This window comes from Homalodisca vitripennis, chromosome 2, assembly GCF_021130785.1.
Source record: "Homalodisca vitripennis isolate AUS2020 chromosome 2, UT_GWSS_2.1, whole genome shotgun sequence".
Taxonomy (NCBI): Eukaryota; Metazoa; Arthropoda; class Insecta; order Hemiptera; family Cicadellidae; genus Homalodisca; species Homalodisca vitripennis.
The window spans coordinates 158,559,326-158,585,980 of record NC_060208.1 but is presented as its reverse complement, the minus strand read 5'-3'; the positions used below and the strand labels follow the sequence as shown (position 1 = coordinate 158,585,980).

The following is a 26,655-nucleotide window of genomic DNA, read 5'->3' as shown; positions in this document are numbered from 1 at the left end:
TGACACTTGTAGACTATAATAATATACTGTTACCCTGTACATATTGTTTCAAAAACAAAATTTTTATTTATATACTAAGGAAAGAAACGTAATTTTTCTATCCAGTCGTCATGAGTTTGGAACCAAGGGTGACAGTTCTTTTGAGGGAAGCATTAGTATCCCTTCGATATGAAAAATGTTCTATTCTCCTAAAAGAAATAAATTCAACATTTGGTTTAATATTATTAATAATTTTAAATTACTATTGTGAACCCCACTGATTTATATCCTTACATCACTACCTACATTATTTGAGCTTATTATCAATGAATGATGTGATTACAATAGAGAAACGGGCTTAAAATTGGGAGGAAGAAAGGCCCTCTACCTTGTTTAGTAGTAAATAACTAGTTGGTGTGGTAGATGTGGCAAAACTATTATGTATTAGTCAGGTAGACATATTCTAACGTTTTTATTTAGTTTTTTGGATGTAGAACAGGTTTCATTTAAGTTTGTCGCTGGGCAGAAATACGCAGAACTCTATTTTTGGGTACGGATGATGTAAATGTGGTAAAGTACTACTACAGCCACTAAGGACAGACTGATTATTCTGTTTTTTATGCGTAAGTAAATATTTACTTTACACACTCTACATAATTTTTAGATTTTTAAATTAGAAATGCTTACAATATGAAATGATCAAACACAATTAAAGATAGAAAATTCCTTAAAAATAAATATAATACCTAGAAAAAAATGAAAGTAGTCTTTAGATACTTTACCTAAAAATAACATATCAAAATCCTAGATGTTCTAATCAGGGATACCTTACAGTCCTGAAAATAATTTAAAACTCACCTAACCATAATTTCATAGATAAGCAAGCCAAAATTAAGGATAAGTTATTAATTCAGTTTCTAAAATAGGTTTGAACGCCTATATAGTATTATTATAATTTGTTGTGGAAATAAAATTATACTGTTATGGGAAATTGGGAATTGTTAACTCTGTTATTTTGGTAATATGGATGAAGTAAATAACAACCTGTCTATTAAGCTGTTAGTTTTTATTAGTAAATAGAATACTAACAATTTGCAATAAAAGCCGTACAATTTTTAGCGGATTAACTCCTTCATAAAACAATGACAAGCATAAGAAAAAACTGTATAATAATTTATAGTTTTAATTAATATCCAAAAATAATAGATTACTAATGGACACTCCGAGTCTCTTCGTTACTAGCAACTGAACGCTACGAACATTTTATAATGTTGACGAGTAATCCCTATTTTAAGCACTGCCCTTATCGTCACTCTTAGTTGTAACCAAGACTCTTGGAACGTGATGTAATATATTTTACATTGAACAATACCGGATTATAGGTTATATCAGTAACGAATACATCTAATACCATATCACTGCACAGGAGTACGAACAACCGTTCTAGCTTTGATATAATGTGTCCAAATATAAGATAAAAATGTGAGATATTTATATTAAAAGTATGATAACTTTTAATAAAAAATTTGCTATTGAACTGACTTACAAATCTATGTTACTTAAATATTATGAACGAAAACAAATGACTAATTAATGGTCCAAGCAAGAAAAAGATTATAAGATGTAATTTCCGAGTTGTATTAGCAGTAAAACAAATCACGGTTGTATTTATATTCTGATGAGACGAAGATTTAAGGGCTAAGATCAAAAAGATGAGCGAATGGTTCGACCATCCCGACCGCCACAAGTTCCTCTTCACACTTGTTTATAGCCTCTTGCAGCGTGTCGTGATCGTCTTGTCCGTTCAAGGGAACTATACAGCCTCCTGCCTCCGTACCCTCTGTGAACACAACGTATTTTACTAATAAGTACGGAAGGTTAACTCAAGGTAACAGTTTTATTTGTCCTGTTGCCTCAGACATCTAATCAATATTACAATCCATGCGCAACGTGAATGTTATTATTGTACTAACCCAAATTTTAAACAACTCACAAAATAACGGTGGTTGTTTGATTTTTTATGTTATTGGAGAGGTGATGGTCGTCATGTGGTTCGTTTACGTGCGATAAATTTCTTTAGTACAACTAATACCCCTAATCTTTTATTAATGGTATGGTTTTTAAAGGAAAAGGTTGTTTTTAATTACTTCCGAAAACCTAAGATAAGAATAATTGATAATTTATACAAGTATAATTTTTTTAAATCTGTGTAACAAGGCACTTCTCCAGAGTTCATATATTGAAACAAAATCGAAAAGGCAATTTGATTTTTGTATTCGAATTGAGAATTTTAGTTCTAATAGGCGAAACATTATTATATACAATGTGTGTCGCAATATTGTTTAATGCGTAACTTCCGGAAGATTTCCGTGGCGTTACGTTCCACCATCGTGAGCCATGTCCATTTAAATCCTTGACTAAAGCGGTTTTTAACATTTTTTCGTGGAATTGAACGATGTTTGTTTATGATACCATAATAACACTTTATCTTTTATCTTTCTTTATCTTTTATCAAATTATCTCGGAATAATTATAACTGAACTGGCACAGTTGGACGGAGAGGTAGATTAAGCGGTTATAATATTCAAATTACATTTAATATGCTTGGTTATGAGGATAGTTTTTGTATAATTACCGTAAAAAAATGTAAAAGTTGATTTTGTGAAAATCTATTAATAGTTACAATACTATGACTAAAAGTATGGATGCCCATGATTTTAAAACGTAACAAAATAGTAATACATATTTTTAAGTAATCAAGAAGGTGTTTAATTAGTTAAAATGTGTTCTATATGATGTTATAGCCTGGATAAATATGGAATACAAATTTTAATTGCTAACAATCAGGAAGAAATTGGTTCACTTTAGGATTAAACTATTATTTTACACTTTAAAATTAATAAGAGGAGGATATGTTCATTAATCACAAAATGAATCGATGGTGTTATGGTGACGGAAAGTGTATTTGTGTAGAATGCTTATAATACTACCATGATAACACATAATATTTTGACTTTTAACAACAGTAGTATGATTTTCACTCTTAACATAATAAATCGGATGAAAGTTAGTTCCGCACACCCCACATTCACTGTCTCTAGTGACCCGGGTGCTACAAAATAAATTTTAGATGTGAATATGACAATTTTTTTGACACCTGCTCCAGAGACTGTAGTGATAGTCGCGGAGGTGGAACTTATGGTGGTAGTCACCACCTAGGGCAGTCCTATCTGATTGATCTGTGGAAACGGTTTCACCAATTTGGTGTGAAGTTTTACTATTTTGGTGCTTGGCATTGTGCCTGTAAATGTGATACTGTAACAACTCGCATCGCAATGAATTTCCACCTCTAGGAGGTGCTTGATCACTGCTTTGTAAGCGATTCCCTTTTTTTGTGATTTAGATGTTCTCGGTAAGTTTGGAGTCCGACACAACTTAAAGTACTCTTTTGAAGGTACTGTGGCTTGGCGGGGCCCTGGGGCCTGTTCAGTTTGAAGCCAAAACCCAAAGGCTTCATAAAATCTGCCACGAGCTGGTGGCTATCTTCTGTGGTAGGTAGACACTTTGGTTGTGATAGGGTAACTTTGTTGGGTTATGTACATGGTGGCAGCACTATAAAGAGCAGTGTCGTAAACCAAGTACGAGGTTGTTGCAAGTCAGTGGATTTGTCCACTGGCTGACTAGGGGTAGAAGTGGTGGTGGATGAGCTCTGGCTGGACGTTGGGTTACGCTCGCTGTTTGTTGGTGTTTAAATGTCTTCTTAAATTGAGAATGCTGCGACGGGTAGGTTGAGCTGTAGGATAGGACAATGGGTGTTGTGGCCGTTAGTATCTTGGACTGGTGTAGTCTGTGTAACCGGGCGAGTTGACTGTGTCGTGTTCATTGCATTATACGCTCAGTGTTGTTCGGCCTCAGTGGCGTAGATAGCCTGATGTTCAGTCGTATTGAATATGGATGCGGCAGGTTGCTAGTATTATGTGTATTCTTAGTTTTATACTTTAGTCAAATCACTGGCTGAGTGCTCGGTAGAGTTTATATTTATTGAAATGCAACTAATTAACATGTGAAATTTTAATATTTTGTAATTAATTTTAAAAACATATGTTCTATTTCATTATGAGGTTTTTGTGTGTAAATAAAGGGTTAGTTGCCATTGTAAAACATTTACTGTAGAATAAGATATTTTACTTTTCACTACCACCTCATGTTATCAAAGATTATCACTCAGGGGCTTTGAAAGATTTATTGCTGTCCATCCACACATACACGATATCCCAGGAACGAACTGGTTTATACGTTTAAAATGTTGCATAGAGTTCAATGATGGCGCTTGTTACTTCGTGGGATTTGGCTTAGGGTTAGAGGCCATTGTTTTGAATTTGTTGTTTTTTGTAATTATGATAGAAACGAGAACATCGCAGGATAAATAATTTTTTAAACAAAGTACATATGTAGTTGTAACTTATGATATACAACATGTAGCCTATCCATACAATAAATAATAGAGTAAAGTTTTTATGTTTAAAGTGGATGATAAGATTTGATTTCAGTGCACACTTGCGTTGTAGTAAACTCCCCGCCGGACCGGAACGTTTATTTAACACTACTATGAAGCCTAAATCAATAAACATAAATTAGTATACCACGTGGCAAAATGTGTAGAGAAAGATTTTATTTATAGCCTTTAAATTTAGCATGAAACTTAATTTCTACATAGAAAAGAAATTAGTTTTGTGGTGGTGCATGTGCAAAAATGGAATTTGGTTGAGCATTATGGAACAAATATTACAATTATTTCACCTTTTTAACATGTAAAATTATAAAACATTTAGCCTAACAATAATTATTTTGTTATAGCTATGTAGCCTAACTGTGTCCATAGGACATATAACAATGAAGAGCTTAAAAGTTTTTATGCATAGCGTAGCATAAAAGTTATTATTATTACACAATAAGTGGTGTGGAGTAGTAATATCAGTATTTATCAATACAATAGTTGGTCAATGTTGTAGTCCCACCAAAATGACAAATATGCTTCATATTTTATGTATTAAATAAATAAATAATCTGTTACAATTTAAAGATTATATTTTTATTGTTAGTAAAACAAGTTAATTACATTTATATCGGTATTTGAGCTTTTAAAAGAGCTTCAAAAGAGGCCAAAAGACTTTCTTAAGTCCTTTATAAAAATTAAAAACAGTTGTACTATGAAATTATTGTAAACTTATTGTAACTTATTGTAAAAAGTGACATCCGTAACGGTTTTTTAAGGAGTTCAAAAAGGGTTCTATTAATACTAAATCCGTTAATATGAATATTAAAAGAGAAACATTGAGCGTTTTGTAAATTTTGAGTATAGGTGATAAATTTATCACAAACCTTACAATAAAAATTCATTACATTGATCAAAGCGTTCTTCTAGTATTGAATTGGGAGAGTAGTAATACAATAAAATGACAAAGCCATTGTCACATTATAACATGCTTTTTAAGGCTTTTTCAGATCTGCTAGTAAATGAATTCCACTAGTTACTAGTAAGTTTCTTAAAGAAAAACAATTAAAATATTTTATTTACAATTTAAAAGTGTTGGAAGCAATTATATAATTGAAATCAAAGAAATCACTTGTCCTGATTTCATTTGTGTTCAAGTAATCAATGGCTTTACTTAGACTTTAAACGAGTGTTATTAGAATTGGTTTATTATGTATCCTTTGACTTGGTTTTTTATATCAAAGGACCATTATGTGACTCGGCGTCTGTTAAAAGTAACGAAGATTCAAATAAATTTTTAGAAACTATCATGGACGCAATATCGTCTCTTAAAAAACGAAATCAACGCCAATACCAACAGGCAGTTAAACGAGGCAAGCGTCATCCTTGAAAAACACCTTCACTGAAGAACTGGGAAAAAAACAACAAGAAACTGGATGACCTGGAGAAAAGCTACAAGGATAAATGTGTGCGCTGTGACGGGCTGGAGCGTGATAGGGACGGAATGCGGGAGGAGCTGCGGACCTACAGCAGAAAATGAACGACAGCGAGCAACACGCTCGGTGCGCGAAACCTGAAATTCTGGGCATCCCTTTGACTCCAGGGGAAGACATTTACATGTGTTTAGAGCATATATCTAAAGTTATTAGTGTCTCTTTCTCCAAGAAAGACATTTCTTTTAGCTCATCGGATTCGATTATATTCGAGGAAGCATGCTCATCCACCAATTGTAGTCCAGTTCGTGTCTCGTATGGTGCGGGAGTCTTGGTTGGCCAGCGGCGAGGCACAAGAAAGGAATCAACACCACGGAGATCTCACCTTCGCTCACACCTGGCAATGTCTACATCAATGAGCAGCTCACTCCACACAATAAGGCGCTGCTGGGCCGGGCCAGGAGGCTGGTCAGGGCAAAGAAGATCCACTTCGCCGGTTTCTTCAATGGGAAAATAATAATTAAGCCTACTGAGAACACCGAAAGCATCCGCGTCCTGCACATGGAGGACTTGGACCGATATGATTCGTGATACACCACAAACTAAACCGGTATGGTAAAATATAACTTGTATTAATATGTGTTTTTATTTATAAATTATTAAGACGGAATAGTTTTCTTTTCTAATTATACTGTAGATTTAAAATAGATAAATATTCTATATCACAAACATAAAGTGCTATAATGTATTTAATTTTTCTTCTCAAAATTTCCGTTCTTTATAATTAATAGTTTCTTATTTAGTTTTTTTTCATATACTTGCCAAACCTCGGCGTACAATAATTTTTAGTTGAAATAAGATGTTTTATATATTTATCAAAAATAATATTTTATTTTCAAACAATTTTTATTTTTCCTTTTTTATTATTATTCAAATTTTTTAATGTTATTTTAGAATGGAATTATGCGAATATTAATTAAGGCCAGATATCTGCACTAAGGGTATCTGATTACCTTCAATTCCATTCATATTTAAATTTATTTATATTTACGTTTATATTTATAAAGAAAAATAATATTGGATAAGTAAATACTTTATTTTAAATTAGTGATTCATACTATTCAAATACTTATTTTCCTTTACATCTGTATTATGATCTTAAATGTATAATGTGATTATACCTAGTTTTTTCTTAATTTATGGGATTTTAAAATGTCTGCTTCCAAATTGATGTAATGGCATAATATTTTATATATGTCAACGTATTTTTTACTGAGTAAATGTAAGAGTAAAATGGATGTTTTAATAAGTCATTAACTTAGATTTAATATAGTATTAAATTGAAAAAAAATATAGTCCAAAATTTGTTGAGTAGATGTTATAATTCGCCAATTAATGTTAATTTTTATTGTCACCTTATCTACTCATTACTCCTCCATATGTTACTTTCAATAACATAATAATATTTCATTATAATGTTATTTAAATTTTTGTTCTTTAATATATTTAAAATATTCTAATAAACAAATTTCACTTAATAAAAAAATTGCCTTATTCAAAAATATGATTAACTTTTTATAATGTAATATGTAATAATTAGTATTTATGTTAATGCTAGTTTCTGTGTAATATCTATGTATTAACATGTTATGTTAATATAGTGTACATAGATCTGAGGTCTTGTAGATAATGCTACAAATTATATTAAAAGCCTATTTATGACTGGGCGGGCAGGCTGTGCGTGGGTTTGTGCAACTGGCTTCATTGGAAGGTGATGATGACAATTATGTCTATTTAAATTTATCTTGTCTGAGCTAGATTCATTCACTGGAATGTGTTTAAATTTTATAATAGTGGTGGCAACAGTTTTAAAACATTTTCCATTGTAACATAAGAAGTTTTTCCAAGAATTTTTGATCAGTTAATTTTATATTTGAATAGCATATTTGAAAAATTAGATTTAATAGTTCTTGTCGGAGTGTTGGTTGAGAGGGGGTGAGGAATGGGCGGGGATTCAAGGTTTTGAACTTTTAGCTACTGGAGAAACAACGGAATCAAAATGACGGACTAATTATTTTAGTTAACGACCGATTATCAGTTACTACCACTCAGATAACATTAGTGACGTTTTACGGCCTCAGACTGGACTTGACCTTATTAAATAAACAATATAATATTCTTGCTGTGTATAGAACCTTTGATAGCGACTTGAACTTATTTATAGACGAACTAGAACACTTTTACGAAGACATAGAATGTTCCAAAACATGCATTTTTTCTTGGTTGACATAAATTTGGACTTATTAAGAACTATAGAACATAAGGACAGATATTTAAAACTGCTTAGAGGGTGCTGGAACTTAAGCAATGTATCTGATAATACCTACTAGAGTAACTGACGACCGTGTTTCCTGCCTGGACCATATTTTTGTTAAGACATTTTAACATGGATCATGTGAGAGCAGCTGTGTCCCACACTGACATTACCGATCACTACAGTACTGGCCTGACTATCCTCGGTGTCACGAGACATTACTACCACTGACTCTGACAATAACGCCTCGTTCTTACATCGACTACACTCTTCCTCCAACCACCGACAGCCTGGGCTCGTGTCGACTGGGCTCCCCCGTGTTGAGTTGCGCTGATGTTGACTCCTGTTCCGAGCTATTTATAATAATATAGTTTGCAACACTATGTCTACAGCTAAAAGAGAAATCTCTAATAGAACCACCAGACTTAAAAAATTAAAAAACCCTGGATAACTTCGGCATTAATTAAATTGATTCGGCGCAGAGATAAACTTAGTAAATCTGTAAAAAAACAAACCTTTTAATTTACAATTAAAAACCGATTATAGGAATCTCAGACATCAGCTCAGTAGCTCTATAAAGCGAGCAAAAAGAGATTATATCGCGATAAAATCGATAGGTCAAAAAATAAATCCCAAACTATTCTGGTCGGTTAATAAATGAGCTAAGTGGAAAAAATTAACAAGAATTCTTCTTCCTTTCCTATAAAAAAAACATTTGCCACGGTTTCTGATATTACTTCCGATGTAATACAGAAATCTGCAAACAGCTTTAATTCTTTTTTTGCAAACGTGGGGCAGGAGTTAGCGGATGCAATCGATTCGGGTGGGGTGCCGATTGTGAATGACGCGACTATAGACTAGACTGTGAGTTTTACCCTGAACACTGTGACTGAAGTGAGGACGTTGTACGTCACGTGAACGCACTGCGGGGGGCTCTGCGCCCGGCTTTGATGGTGTCCTCTGCTGATGTTCTCAAGGCAAATATTCAGTTCCTTATTAAACCCCTTGTGCCATTTAATTAATCTAGTATTTTTTATTGGGTGTCTTTCCTAATACTTTTTAAAATGGCTAAAAATGTTTCCTTTATATAAATCAGATGAATTTACCAATAAAAGTAACTTTAGACCGATTTCCTTACTCAGTGTATTTTCCAAGATATTAGAGCGAATAATTAAAGAACAATTAGTATCCTATCTTAATCAAAACAAATATCTTGAGTGGGTGTCAGTATGGGTTTCAGAAGCGATAAAAATGTAACGATGTCCTATTTGATTTAAATAAAGAAATAAATGCTTCTATTTCAGAAGGTGATCGCTCAATGCTTGTTTTTCTAGATCTTAAGAAAGCTTTTGACTCAGTAAAGAGAGACAAACTAATTAACAAATTAGAAGCTATTGGAGTTCGTGGAGGCCCCCTTGCGTGGTTCTCAAGCTTACCTTAGTAATATAGATTTCAATTTGTTTCTGTCTGCGGGTGGCTAGTGATCCATTGTCATGTGGACTATGGAGTTTGTTCAAGGAAGCACTCTCGGACCAATTTTATTCTTAATTTACATTAATAACATTTCGAAAATAAATTTAAACGGTAAACTTTTTTTTATATTTGCAGATGACACTTCAATTTTTTTGTTAACGGTAATAACTGGTTAGAAGTGCAAAGGAAAGCTCAGAGTGACCTCATGACGTTAAAGAAATGGTTTGATCAAAACATATTAACGCTTAATATTTCAAAAACAAAATTCTTGCCAATATCTCTTCGCTCTATTTCTGGACTACCATGAAAAATTTGACAATTCATAGCTGTGGAAATTTTATGAATGATTCATGTACATGCGAAAGCATAGGATAAAAACAATAGCTTACAAATATCTAGGAATATTTTTTGATCATAGGATGACATGGTCATATCATGTAGATTACTTATTAAAAAATTACGCCGATTGATTTTTGCTTTCAGACAGCTGAGCGATGTCCTTGGTGCAAGTGAGATAAAGCTGGCGTACTACGCTTACATTCAGTCCTATGCTATCATTTGGAAATATCGCTTGGGGGTGAGCTAGTAAAACAACTCTAAATAGCCTGTTTTTTATGCCAGAAACAGTAGCTAAAACTTGCTTTTCACAAAAATCGTCGTTACCCTACTGACACCCTATTTCAAGAATTATCAATCCTTACAGTTCGTCAGTTATTTATAAAATCTCTCATGGTTCACATCTTCTCACACTTTCACTCTATCTTTTCAGAAATTCCCCATTCATATAACACCCGATATGCCCGTGACACAGGAATAGCCACTTTACAACTATATAGATCTTTCTCCACAACTAATTCGTAATTAACATATCAAATATACTATTCAGAAATATTTCTAGATTCTTTCACGCTTATAATTTCCTTTAACGCACAATCCTTGTCATTTTTTAAAAATCGTATCAATGAGTGGCTATTGCAAATTAGGCGTATCAGAGGCGGAGATCATTATCACTGCCGGTACAGGGGACCTGACCCCTTGACCATGACGTTGTTACTAATTACTAACCGAACACACACACACACAACACACACACACACACACACACACACACACACACACACACACACACACACACACACACAGACCCCTATCTCTCTCTCTTTCTCTCTCTCTTCTCATCTCACTCACTTCTCCATAAATTGATTATTTGAGTTTAGCAGCACATAACCATTTTTATTTTGTTCCCACCGCTTGATTAAAAACAGTCACTTACACAGTAAACTTCAAGTAGCAATAGACATATAATCCCCCTTTATCTTTTTTTACCTTATTTTTACTCTACTACTAAACATTCCAGCGTTTTTATTTAAATTTTATGTTGGCGGCTAGATGCAACTAGGCCTACGCACAGGCAGATTGCCCATGTAGGCTTTCCAGTATTGTTATTTTCATTGTGCTATTCGTTACATTTTCTTACATTTCTTCTACATAAGAGCTGCTGTATATATAATAATAGCTATTTCATTTAAGAACCATTGTATATATGTTACATATAAACTGCTGGAATAAACGTTTAAAAAAAAAAAAAAAAAAAAATAATAAATATTAGATCAGATTTAAGTTTATTGTGAACAGTATTCGTAACAAGTTGCCTAAGAATGTTATTTATTATAACACAATTGGCAAGAAGAGAACAGTTATTTTATCTTTGTGTAATATAATAATAAAACAACTTAGTTTATAGTTTGTTTTTGTATACTATTCTTTAATTTCATTTACCGTAATTTTTAGAAATAATTAATTTAGTATTGTTGTTATGTGTTCCTTATTCTGATTTAGAATATCATTACAATTTATCCTGCTATAAGAACCTGTTTTTAGTATAAAGATGAGATGTTTCTATTTCATAAGGTTAAGAAACTACTTAATTGTAAAACAATATAGGTTGTGTAATTAGTTGACCAAAGCCGTAATACACTTTATAATAAGAGTACTCTTACTTATTCTTGCAGTAAGGTTGAGGGAACACGTTAAAAAGCATTACCTAATACACAAAACTACGTATAATAAACTGTATCCATAAGCAGATTTTCCAATACAGTATATGTTCAACTTCTCTCAAAAACCGTGATAACTTGAATAATAACCATTACTGCAATCCTATGCACGTTTGAAGCAGAGCATTAAGAATTGGATTGATCTGGTATACATTATGTTTTATACATATATTTATACGGGGTTTCAAAATGTCACGAGACCCCTATTATTGTAATGTTGTAATGTATTGTAGAAAAGCTAAACTCTGCACATTTATGTCACATTATGAAGTACGTTTTGAGCATAATCACTAAGTTCAAAACCCAAAATAGTGATTGTTTAGGGCAAATAAAACATTTTAAACCACAAGCAGATCGAGTACCTCTTTATTTTAATGGTGCTAATTAAAGAAAACTAACAACGCAAATTAGAGGCCTTTATTTTAACTCATTACATATGAATTCAGCTAATTGGAGGTTTTAGAATTCAGAATTGATACAACTTGTAACCTTTTAGTGCGGTATAAAGAAACCCTGTTAACATTGTATCGGCTCAACTAAACTCTGTACACCTTCATGTCATGGTAAGTCAACCGCATTTTCCTGATCGGGGAAATAATGGAAGCACTACTAGGGTACCAGGAAATATCTAGACCGGGTAAGAGTTACAAGGTTTGAAATTAGAGATGCTTTTAATGAATAATGTTTCTTAGACCGAATATGTAGCTCCACTATAGCGTGTGAAACACAATTGATTAGAGCCGGATTTGTTTCGTCACGCGTGAAACCTGAAGTATGAGCCGTGTCAACTTTAATTTAACTTTAGAGCCTCTTAACAAAGAACACTGAAATAATATGTACCTTAAACATGTCTACCGCAGATATAAAATTAACATAAAGCTAAATATTATTAGATCATAATTAATTCCACTAAGTGTAATACTCTAGTATAGCACCGGAAATATACTAGAAGTAAATTACAAGGATTGACTAACACGCTTTCTGACCGAAATAGACTTCCGAGGTGTTCGATCAGAGCAACAAGGCAAACTCAGCTGTGGCTTTGGATATGCAATTAATGAGAACCAGAAATGCTGATACATGTGCAAAACATGGTACATGTGTCAGATCTAAGTGAAAATTAGAACTCTTAAGTGAAAACGCTGAACATATTGTACTGATGTACTGATGTATGCCTAATTATGTTTGAAAAGTTCATTGGACTCCATCATATTACATCATAAGTCTTTTTAATAAGTATTATAAGTACTTCAATTTTGAAAATTGCATGTAAAGCTGCCAATTACATCTAGTACTTAATATTTTATAAAGTTTAAATTTAAATATAATAAGTTTGAGTCTCTTTGACAAACTGAAGTTGGAAGCGTGAAAAGTTTAATTTTGGATTATGAAACATAAACTATACCAATATTTACTCAAATTATAAAGTATCCCGAGAATATTTTCCAAATTTGTTTATTATCTTGTAGCATCTTTTTCAACCACTATGGCATAATCTTGTAATGAAATCCACGAGGACACAAATCATAATGTAGACGGGAACAGTGAAATTTGTATTTGAATAACCAAATCTAGTTGTGGTAATGGAAAGAAAACTCTATTTCTGCAACCTAGCTGGTCTAGTTTCCTCATGGTTTTAAGGATCTCCAAGAGAGGAACGATGTGAAACATCAAAATAAACTAATAAAATATAATTTCCTAACATCTGCAGTTAAATCGCTGTGTCATTATCGTTAAATCATGGTAATGAAAAAACTTCACCTATCTAATCTGCACTGTTTTGCTGCTTGAGAACAAGTCTGATGTTGTCTTCAACAGACGTCATCATAACATAGACATGTTACCTTACATCATGAAAGTATTATCATGATATTATAGGGAATCCCCAAAGCTCTTCTCCCGCTGCTCCATATTAAATTCCACATTGATTTAAACAGAAATTCTTCACGGAACCCTAAAGTTAATCTCATATTTAAAAGTAACATTGTTAATCGTGGTCTTTATTATCAAATATTTTGCAACTCACCATGTATCAGCAACAAAGGAATTAGAGAGACTGAGTGTTCAATATTTTATAGAAAATTTATGAATAGTTACTTCTTTGTCAGCAAAATATTACTGTGAATTTATGACCCATTGATCCTGTTTGTTTCAAGTTTCTGGGTCAAACAGAACTAAAAGCACATAAAGATTTGAACAAGTACTACTCAATGTGCACACTGGTTCAATAGAAAAAACCTCGTAATTTTCCTGTAGTTTGTAAGATCTTACTACGTAGGACCTCGTGAAAAATTACTATAAATAGTTTTACCATACGGTTATGCCTATTTTTATATATTTCATAAAGTAATAATTACCTTTGCCATCAATTGAGCACCGATAGAAGCAACCCGTTGAACCGATGGAGAGGAAGTAAATTTCAGTTTGTCCACCGTACTCAGCTGAAAATTATTGTCAGACGATAAGCAATCCTCATATGAATATGAAACTTTATTGGTTTACACTAACTAATGAAAAAGGGATTGGGTAGATATGTAAAAGATTAAATTCTGTATTACGTACCTTTTGGTTGTTGAACTATCACTTATGAAACTTATAATGAATAAAACGAGAATTCAAAATAATACAAAACCTGACGGAATTGACCAGGTCTCAAATTGACGTGTTCTTTTTGTGGTATACACTTAGCTTAAACGTTTATAAAATAATTTTTATTTTAATAAATGCAATAGTACTTAGTACTGCACTGCCACTGATAGTGAATTTTACGTCTAACAGTGACAGTACAGCTAACAGATTCCGAAGTAAATTGATAATGGTTAAACTTTTAATATGTTCTCAAAATTAATTAACTGAATAATTAAAACTTCCAATGCGTGAGCTTTATATAAAACTCTTAAAACTGGATGTGTAATCCATCCCTCCCAACGTGGTTCTTGTTTTCTTCGAACGTATCGTGTCGAAACATATATTTTATGGTATTTAGTCGTTTGGTGGAAGACTCCATTGGTCGTGTTCTCAGAGGAAGGTCTCCTGGTTTCAATCATCACTTTTTGTACTGTTTGCCGCTTACATCGCCGTACTGGTTTTGTGACAGTTACTCTAAGTACTGATCAAGATCGATCCTTGCGCTTTTGGGGGACCAAAGCAAATCCGACCTGTGCAATGTGAGAGTGAAGATGTAATTGTCGTGAAACTGACAGTGTATTGTTTATTATGATTGCAAAAATTATCATAAAAATGTAATCCTCCCTAACCTAGCCCTGTTTGTATGTCATATTTGTGTGTTAATTTCCGCATACACGCTTCTTACAAGCCTTTTTTGATTGCTTAACATTTCTAGTTTTTTACTAACCATCGTTTTTCTGTGTCTGTACTTATTTGCCTATACCATTAAAACGCACCCGATTAATATCCTCCAGTTTCAGTAATGTTAAAATAGTTTTTTAACTGATTTAAATGACCTCAAATCCATATTTATAATGAAAGATTCAGTTTCAAGGTAATTAACCCGATTGAATATATCTTTAGAATAATACGGTAAAATTAATATAAGTCTTTGTATTATTATAACAAAATACTATAAGCAATTTTTTTGAATTGGTAAAAGAGAATATCTTGGTTCTTGGATCCCTGAGATTTACCAGATGCTATCTGTCTAAAGAGCTCCTAACCCAGGTCTCTTGGAGATCGAGGCCTCTAATGAATTCTGGCATCTGGAACCTTTCACCTTATAGACGCCTTTTTGAAAGTACTACTATCCTTTTATACTCATGTCTTCTGAAAGCTACCACTCTCTTTATATGAGCTATCGACATCTTTCAGTTGAGTGCCACCCGTTTTCAGGTTGCGAATCTCTAAACCGGTTTCGGCCTATACGATTTTTCAGATTTTAGAAAATTGTATCCTACGACAACTACTAAATTCTGGCCTTTGATATCATATCTCCTTCAGGCAAATGATTTAATTTTCTAAAATTATTTAAGTCCTTGATTAAAATAACTACGCAAAAAGTGCTACAACGAACTATCCTGGGCTAAAATGTGTTTCTTAGACTGGACATGCCTATTTTAGTTATAATATATATAATAATAAATTCATTGCCAGCTGTTATAAAATGTGTATATGTTGAAAGGTTCCTCTACATGTACAAAGGCATGTCTTCCTAAATTGATATTTATGCCACATAATGATATGCCAATTTAAATTATAATCAATTATCCATTTTAAAGTAGTAATTATATCTTCCCGAATCAGGATTTAGATCAGAATCAGTTAACTACACTTACAAGAATGAAAGTCAGTCACGTGGCCGCACTCATGTTCCTCCATGTGATAATTAACAGTGTGTGACCCGAGCGACCTAAAATCATTATGATTACTGAATAGTTTTTCATCTGAATAGTGAATCTGAATAGTAAGTATTCATCTGAATTAAATTACTCAGAATACTTAATCTGAATAGCAGTGGTATGAAACAATACAATTAAAAACAATATTGTCAACAATTAGAAAGCATAACAACATATAATAAGTATAATATGAATTTTAAATCATCTTACTTATTACTGAATCCTGTAGTGAATGTAGCGTCTGAACTTCCGTCGATTGGTTCATTAATGCACCCGTGGATGTAATCTAAAGTGTCCAACATGTCAGTCTCCGGCACCAGAACATGTTTGAAGTCCCCAAATGTATGCAGCTATATAAAGACACAATTTTTTAAACAAAAACTGAAATTATATTTACACGTACAATACCATGTTTTACGTGTTTGCTTTGTAGTATTGCTTTAAAATCGCATATCCAGTATTATTTCAACGTAATATTTTTAACAAGATATTTTTTAATGTTTTATATGAATAAAATATAATCATAAAATACATAATCCTATATCTCTGAATTTTACATTGTATAAGTTTTAAATCAGGGAGAATTTTTAAATTAAGGTAAATTGGATAAGTACTCTTGTTAGTGTTTTCGAAGGCCTTCAGTCCTGAAAATCGTCTAAACTAGGTACTAGGTATAGTTAAAAAAGGTTTGTGAATATGTTGCTGTAAATGTACAGGATGTTGTAAATATAAAAAAACGGTAGAATAAGGTTTTTTTACTGAACAAACGTAGGTGGTCTGGTTCACTCTGTATGTCTTGACTGACTAACCGAGTGATTCATCAGCGCCCAGCCTTGACATATATATCAAGAAAGACATAAAATTTGGTGCACAGATTTATCTTATGCCCTAGAGGCTCAATAAGGAATAATATTTCTCTCCAATCTTGAGGCTCCTCCCCTAGCCTCTGAAAATACCCATAAGAATACATTAATGAAACCTCATGTTATTCATTCATTTAAAGAGCCTAATGAATTTAATAAACTCTTGTATAGAAACATTGAACTATGACAAAATTATTTTATGGTTCATTCAATTTCTATTACGAATTTGTGTCCAACCATAGAATAAGCTTGAAAGTCAAAATATTTCTTATTAATTCAATCATTTTTCAAAATACAAATATACAATAATACAATTAGAAGTTTTAGTAAACAGTTTTTAACCGTATATTCTAGCATACATGGAGTATACAGTTTCAGTTATCAAATACAAAGATTTTTAGAGCATTATAAGACCTATCTTAGTTGTTTTTTGACTAAAATAGGCTTCTTAGAACTCCGTATTTCTATATTTTCTTGATTGGGGCGGCATAGTAACCGCGGGTACTTTTAGAATGCATATATTAAAAGTAACCGCGGTTGATTTGCCACCCCAATAAAGAAAATAAATAAATATATACACATTACGACTCACTGACTGATGAATGCTTAGCCATGAACGCCATGAAAGATAGTCTCATTACATTTGGTGCATAGATTTGATCTTGTGACCTAGAAGTGTACGAAGAAAGCATTTTTGCTCCGCAAACTCATGTCTCCGTACCACCAGCTTCTAAATTAGAGAAATTCCAATGACAAATGCGTTGCACCAAACACATTTTATTAATTGATATACGAGTATTCTGTTAAATGGCATCAGCTGTTAATGTAAACCGATTCCAATACTGAATATATGAATACTTCGATACATAGCGGTATCAGGTATTAGTAATTCTCGGTAAACCTGTTCTTTTCACTTGATGCTGATACCAATATTTTCAAAATAATTTATAACATAATAACGAACAAAATCAACAGAAACGCTTCAAACATCCAGTTCTATATATTATCCTTTTACGTTTATATGAATGCGAAGCAGTCACTTATTAACTTTAAAGGTTGGATATGATGATTGTACTCTAAAGTTCATAGTCATTCTGAAATCGATAAGTAGTTTTAGTAACAGTCTAGAACATGAAGAAGGAGTTATAATTGGCATTATAAATTAACTCTAAGAAGACTTAAAGAAAAGGCACTAAGTATTTTAGGTGCAGTTATAGCTATTACATAACACCTAGTCTAAACGTCCCAGGAGATGAAATACAACTTAAAAATGTGTCATTAATTAAAAAAAAATAAACTAACTTGTCAAACTCATATCCTTACAGATAAACTTGGCTTTTTGACCTTTTATAACGGGTTGATATTTTTTATTGCTGAAGCAAAATGCAGAGGATATATTTAGAATAGTATTTTAACTTATTACACGTTATATCCTACGTTATAAATATAATCTGCATAAACAATACTTTATGTACGAGCGTAGATGTGAATTTTATATTTTAAAGGCATGCTGGCTTTTATGTCTGAAATGTTAAGTTTTTTTTAAACGCTATAGTAATCATCATATCTCTGCTATTTTAACTCTTAAATAATGGAATAAACATTGGAAATTTAATTAATGTAAACTTTTTTATATAATTAGTATGAATAGCCTGAAACCTGACAGTTCATTTTTAACGAAAAAGTCACGTATTATCCCAATATACAATGTGAAAATTATTTCAGCAAGCTTGTATCTCAGGAAAGGCATATGCTGGTCTTGGATAAAGAGAATACAAAATATATCTTTGCATAAACGTTTAACACTTTTTGAAAGCTGTTGATGACGAAATGTATGGACTATATTGATAATAATATTATAAGTAACAATCGCCTAATTAGTTTATCTGATTTTTTCGCAAAACAAAACAACCATAGTATTTTAATCTTATCAATATCGTCAATTCGTAAACGGGTATTAAATTTAGTTTAAAATAACGATTTTTAAATTAAATAATATAGAGAGATACAAAGTATAGGTTAACAATTTTTAAATCTATAAATTAGTAAATAATTTTTAACAAAACCTTTTATAAGTGAAATAGATTTTTTCCCCTTAACGATCAAAATTATATCTCACAAAAGTTACCTTGCTTAATACACTTTGAGGACAACCATTCATTTTTAAAATATTTTCAATTATGTCTTCGTTACATTTATTGATGGCAGTTATATATTGAACTAAGCTTAGAAACACACACAACACTATCACTTTAAAATGCATCTTTAGTTATTAGATTGTAAAAAATATTCTTTCAAGAAGAGCACTTTCTGTTAGTGAGGTTGTCACAGATAATACTATTTACTTACTGGTAAATGAACAATAGCTCAGTGTGATCGTTCTACGAGATACTAGTACAAAGACGTAATAAATCATAGCTCTAGACAATAGAGCTGTAAAATGACTGTGAAATAAATCATGCTGTCAAGTTTTATTAGATTGTACTTTGAATATATCTTCTGTAGGAACATGAAAATACAAGATATTTTAAACTTACCAATAACAACTTGAACTGTGCTAGGTTCAATTCTGTTAGTTTGACGTTTTATTATATTTATAACTATTTGTAACATATAACAGATTCCAGAGTAGAGTTATTTATTGAAAATACACTCGATTTGTAGTTCTGACCAGAAGAGATCTTACCACGTTACAAATTTAAAATTATTGTATAACTGGTATTTAACTATAACAAGGTAGAGTACGTCACATCTCATATATCATATGAAAGTCTTTGCTGAGGTTTAATAAAACACATTCTATACAACATTTGTTTATTGACAGATTGAACAACCGATTTTCATATGGAAATGAAATGTTTACATTCTTAGTATACAAAAGAGAAATTGCGTCGGCTTAATGTGTGGACAGGTTTCAATAACGGTTAGCCAAATGAAATGAAAATTCATGCAAAATGTTTGATGATGAAATGAAGTTTAAAGATGAAATATTTCTTGGGATATTTTGCCACACGATACATTCACATTTTTGTTCATATAATTGGTTTTCATATCAGTGATTAGATAATTAATGTCTACTAAACAAATAACCATAATATGATATGGGTGACGGAATAGTTATCCTACATGTGCTAAATTTATTATGAGTGTACTGAGTTTGTTTACAAATTGTTTATTCTGCTATTTTCTCGTTGCCATCATGGTTATATATAACAGAAATGTAAACATATTTACTAAAGCTCAGACAAATCCTATGGAGTGACTTGCACCATCATGGAATACGTGTTTGTCATATAGAAATGAAGCTTCATGCACAATGTGAAGTCTGAAAGTTTACAGTTAGGTTCATTTTCGAGATATCGATCGGATAGAAAAGAGGAAATGAAATTTGTCCAGCCTCTTGAGTGATAGGCTTCAAATTGTTCAAATTGTTGTTGTTGTTTGTTGTTCTTGAGTGTGGTTAATTGTTTCTTGGAATTACTTTTTTTTTGTAACTGCGTAAGTAAAAATACTTAAATGCACTGTCAAGTGAACTTGACCAGTAGAATGTATTCAAGATACTTTTTGATTTGCCATAACAATATATTTTGGTTTATTTTTATTATAGTTCAACATGAAAGTAATGTCTGCACAAATTACTAACTAATATGAAACCAAGTAGTTGAGTTTTTATCCTTCTAATAATATGTGTAAATTATGCACTTTTAGAAATGTACATTTTATAACAACATATTATATTTTAACTCAGGTAGATAACGGCTATCAATGTAAATTTTACAGATCAAACTACAATGAAGATCTTTATGTAGTTATTATCATGACTAATCTATACAATTTGCATTCTAGCCATAAAATTCTCACAATAAGTACTCTTTTGTAAAACTATTATTATTTTTCAAGAACGATGACGGTGAACTAACTGATGAGGGTTAGTTTCCGCATATAACAACAATCAGCATAACGGTATTATAATTTCCACATCTTAATATCATTGCAATAGCCAATTATTCTGTATTCCATATACTAAATATCATATATTAAAATGGTATTTATCCTTCTGGTAACGATGAGAAATGGTAATTTTTCTCGAGTGAGCCAGTTTTATACGTATATCTCATAATCGTTTTTAAATACACAATCTTTGTATTCTGAATGATTTTTAGTAAAAAAAACAATTTATATTCGTATAAAGGCTAGAATTCCATAAAACAGCGTTGAAAATAGGTACATCTTTGTGCCAGATACACAATGTCATCTAAATTGCTTTCTTCGTACATAGATCCATCATTCCTGTTTCAAATTAATATTACATGAGAATTAATAATTACATAAGGTAGGCAGGTCAAGTCCAACTACGTATCTGTATTCAAAATATAAAATTTCAGACTGTACATGTTCCATAAGAAATATTATCTATCAAATATCGGCATCACGGAAAATATCAATATAATTAATAAGCTAATTCCGTCTTACTGATCTTGCTTCTTTCATCGGCTTCTGATTTCGACTACTTATCTTAACTAAAACATAGCACACAATTATTCATATCGTGTTCTAATGTTTTGTATTTTACCCGGTTTGGTTTGATATTTTACTTTTAACACTCGGGCACGGATGATGCGTTTAAGTTAGGTAAATTAGGTTTGAATCAATTGGTAAATGTTGTATATAATAATATAAATGGTTATATATTCAAATTGATGATGCTAATAAGTTTTATTTAATACTCCTGTTGAATGTATTTTAAAATATGTACTTTTTTATTTTAGTTCTGAACACAAGATTTGTTATTGAAGTGGCTACATACTGCAGCATAAAACTAATTCAAGATATTGGATGTGATATTACAACGTGCTACCAAATCTAAGTAATTTAGAATTTTAAATGTATAAATGTTTGTTTAGGTAAAATATATCATCACCGTTATTATTTTCTATAGTGTTTTAACCGAGTATCACTGTTACTCATTAGAGAATAAAGCGTGGGTTTAAACTACTAGGAGTATGGATGTTGAATTTAGCTCAAGTTCACCTTCCTTGTATTGCAGCGTATGACTCAGTCTCAGACTTTACTCCTGGAATCTGGAGCCATGTTAGTCCTGAAGAGAACCAAAGAAGTTAGACGAAGAAGAAGCTCAAAAAGAACCTTTAAATTTTTTCGAATCAGAAAAATCTAGTCTAGTCATATATAGTGTATTCTAGGTGAAGTGGTAGTCTCATCGTCTCATCAGGTGCACAATTGAGTGAACTGCGGTGTTTCTGATACGATCCGTATGCACGGCGGACTGGGGTAGATTCAACATTCAACCCTTCCTACCGTAGCTACGTTATGTTCCAAAAATAAATCAATACATTGTTAGTACAATAGTTGTTGTGTTAGAAGTTGCTATATACAATATCGGCATATGTAGATTATATTTTGGCAGGTGAGCGAGAATCTATTTGAGCGTATATAAGAACAAGGAGGAGTAAGCTAGACCACGTATCATGTAACAGTAGGTAGTAGGCAAAATTTCAAGTCTATATCTAATTTAAAACCTGCACGTGTTACAATGGTCGTCCTGTAAAAATGTTATATGATTGCATTTGTTTGCTTACACCTTTATTATTCTGTTTTCTCGTTGTCATAACAGTTACTCATAGGATCAATGTAAGAAACTGTGATAACGCTCAACGAAATGCTATGTAGTGACATCTAACTCAATAGTGACTGTATAAAAATGATGCTTGATGTAAACTTTAAATTTAATAGGTCAGTTTGTTTCGAGTTAACGTGCGGAAGGCAGAAAGGAAACTTATCCAGCCAATGCGGTTACCGGTAAAAAAAAAAGTATTCTACGCAAACATTTAAAATAAATTAAATTAAATTAAATTCATAACTTAATTTATAATAACATTAAAATATATTTATAAGTTATGATTAATGCGTATGATTATTAATAGTACAAAGAATTTTAAAACATAAAAAAATTAAAGATACGTCTTATGACAAATTGTAGTAAGAAAAGGTGAAAAATTATTAATTTGTCCTAAATCAGAAATATATACGAGTATTTAATACTCGGTTCGCTACTTAATAGCCGATAGAGATAGGAATAACCCGTTCTCTTTATGAGAATTCGATTAAAAGTGAAATATAATAACGATTTAGCATTTTCCAATAATGGTATATAATACTTGGGGTGAGGACTTCTAAAAATAAAATAAAGTCCTTTTTAACACGATTAAGTTAGTAAGATGTAAGATGTGCAAGACTATAGCTATAGACCATTACATAGTACTATAATAAAAAAAGTGTAGGGAATGTTCACAAAATATCGGGTTTGATTTAGTTTTAATAATAAAATAAATGTAGGTTGCTCTTAGATGTACTACGTGAAAAAACATGAATAATTTTTGGCTCTTATTTTTAGAGTAAATTGTTACTAAAAATAAAAAAATCTATTGCAAACAATGTGTAAATATATTTAGTAATGGATGGGCGCGTCATTCCAGAAACGGAAACAATAATTTTAATTGATCGCTGACCCGTCAGAGAGGAAACAAGATAGAATCAGTAAATGCCATACATTGTGGTGAGAAGCCCAGCTGTTGTCCACACCGGCACATGGGCAAACATGCACGTCACAACGACGGCTGGCACGTTACATTCGATTGTGACATCGTCCTGGCTTGATAACACTTTTTGTGATGTTCTGTACAAATACACAGATGATCATTTTTTTAAACTAATGACATTTAATTGATCCTGAACACCAGGGTTTACGATTGTATTTTAAACTGTTGTTATGACGAAAATATGCTCCTACTCAACTAGGCACACGGTTTGATGTTTGCTTGCTACTAATTATTAAGTACGTCTAACCAGAGACAAACAATTCTAAGGCACATAAACTGCATCTTTTCTCAAATGTTATCGGGCATTATGATGTTTAGGGTGAAGGTAGAGAGTTGGAAAGCCTTGTCAATAAAAGGATACCAGAATTTATTATATATATATATATATAATTATATATAATTATATATATTATTAATTATATATATAATATATTATATATATATATATATATATATATATATTCAGATGAAATAATGGTTAATATTCTCCACATTTAGAATCTTAAAGAATTTAAATATTTAAAAATCATTGAAACCATTTTATTAGATGCATTAAAGGTGAAATATTTTAGAATGTGAATTTAAAATAAATTTTGTAAATAATAAAACTCAAACTGAAGAGTATTGTCAGTAGAAATCAGGAGATATTTTTAATATTGACTCGTAATTTTATTTCAAGCCAGTTTAAAAAAAACAATGATTAATGAAAAACAACCAAATGCAGAATATTGATGGACTTACACATAATCATAGAGTGACACAGAATTAAATTTATTCAAAAATCGAAATTAATAAAAGATGTTGACGCATTTGAAAAAAGAAGTTTGATTCTAAATATACGAGTAGATATCCGAAAATGATTATAAATGATAATAGTTTTCTATAAATCCTAGAATATTTCAATACAAATTTCAGAAATTTATGATGTTGAATTGTCTAACTAAATAGATTAAGATGTATACCTATTCAAAACCAACTCAAATTGGATAAAAAACGTATTTTAACTATTCCAGATGAAAATAATGAGATTCACCTTACAGCTAAGAAAAGAAAAGAGAAAGAAATAATATTAATGATAAAGGTAAAGTGAAACATTTTGATTTAGGTGTCTACAATAGATATCCATTTAAAAAGGGAAAAGAAAAAAATGTATAAACAGGGGTTACAAAGGAAGTTTTACGATCAATATTAAAAACTTAGCTGGATTAAAAAGAAAAACAATTGAGAAACAAAATAAAAAAATATAAAATCAAATTAAAAAAGGAAAACTACGATTAACAACAAATTGAAAATACAAATTTAAATTCTAAGGTAATAAAAGAGTTGATATTGCGAAGATTTGAATAAAAGTAAGTTACGTGATTTTGTCATAAATCAGATAAGTTAAATTTTTTAATATGATTTTTATGTTCTAAGAATAGAACATAATAAAACAAAAAAACGTTTAACAGAATTAGAAAAATAATATCTATAAAGAGATGACGTTTTGGTAATCATTTCAAAATTGATCTAAAATAAAATGTCATTAGACTTTTAAACCAAAACTTTTACTACAGTATTTGTATATCAATACTTTGGCCGCTATAGACGAGTATACTAGCAAGGAGAGCACTTGCCGTCATCGCTACTGTCGAGTATTCTCGCACCGCGCTAACGGCGCTCTAACAAAATCACGTGAGCTACATATGATTTTTTCTATCATATAAATTGACCAAAGAAAAATGTCTAAAAGATGAATTTGTTGTGGAGTTATAAAGTATACATAAAAAGCCCTAATTTTGTAATTTCTTGAGAAAAAAAAGGTTTTTTCAAGAATGGTTTTTTTTCAACAAAGTTATATATATCAGTTTATGAGATCATAATATTGTCTTGTTCCATTGTTACTTGTCTAGTACGTGAAACAATCCAGTCGTGGTATACATCGAGCACGAGTCGCGACGCGCCGGTCGTAAAATGGTATCTCGGTTTATGGTATCCAGATATTGTATTGTTCCATTATAACTTGTATAGAACGTGATATAATCCAGTACATTATTAAACGACAGTCGTGGTTTACATCGAGCACGAGTAGCGACGCGCCAGTCGTAAAATGGTATCTCGGTTTATGGTATCCAGATATTGTATTGTTCCATTATAACTTGTATAGAACGTGATATAATCCAGTATATTATTAAACGACAGTCGTGGTTTACATCGAGCACGAGTAGCGACGCGCCAGTCGTAAAATGGTATCTCGGTTTATGGTATCCAGATATTGTATTGTTCCATTATAACTTGTAAAGAACGTGATATAATCCAGTACATTATTAAACGAAAGTCTTGGTTTACATAGATCACGTAAATAATGGTAATGGTCTATTATAACTTGTCTAACACGTTATACAATACATTAGATTATTATACAACAGTCATGGTTTACATCGAGATCGAGTCGCGTAGCACCAGTCGTAAAGTGGTCATATCTCGGTTTATGGTATCCAGATATTGTATTGTTCCATTATAACTTGTAAAGAACGTGATATAATCCAGTACATTATTAAACGACAGTCTTGGTTTACATCGATCACGAGTCGCGTCACACCGGTTGTAAAGTGGTATCTTGTTTTATGATATCCAGATATTGTAATGGTCTATTATAACTTGTATAGAACGTGATATAATCACACGTTATACAATACATTAGATTATTATACAACAGTCATGGTTTACATCGAGATCGAGTAGCGACGCGCCAGTCGTAAAATGGTATCTCGGTTTATGGTATCCAGATATTGTATTGTTCCATTATAACTTGTAAAGAACGTGATATAATCCAGTACATTATTAAACGACAGTCTTGGTTTACATCGATCACGAGTCGCGTCACACCGGTTGTAAAGTGGTATCTTGGTTTATGATATCCAGATATTGTAATGGTCTATTATAACTTGTATAGAACGTGATATAATCACACGTTATACAATACATTAGATTATTATACAACTGTCATGGTTTACATCGAGATCGAGTCGCGTAGCACCAGTCGTAAAGTGGTCATATCTCGGTTTATGACATTCAGATATTGTCTTGTCC

The 26,655-nt window shown here is 31.7% G+C and overlaps 1 protein-coding gene across 2 annotated transcripts; it reads right to left on the bottom strand.

Annotated features, from left to right (window-relative positions):
* Positions 1-1,026: 1,026 nt before the first annotated feature.
* On the bottom strand, positions 1,027-19,375 carry LOC124356356. 2 transcript variants are annotated; one of them, XM_046807542.1, is made up of 5 exons: positions 19,316-19,375; positions 16,314-16,453; positions 16,041-16,114; positions 14,109-14,192; positions 1,027-1,819 (listed from the first exon to the last, which is right to left on the bottom strand). In XM_046807542.1, exons 2-5 carry the CDS (start codon positions 16,403-16,405, stop codon positions 1,671-1,673), a joined length of 399 nt encoding a protein of 132 aa, XP_046663498.1. In that variant the 5' UTR covers positions 16,406-16,453; positions 19,316-19,375; the 3' UTR covers positions 1,027-1,670. The 2 variants fall into 2 exon arrangements, with proteins under 2 accessions (XP_046663498.1, XP_046663497.1); XM_046807541.1 differs by lacking the exon at positions 19,316-19,375 and adding an exon at positions 19,095-19,309.
* Between the last annotated feature and the right edge of the window lie 7,280 nt (positions 19,376-26,655).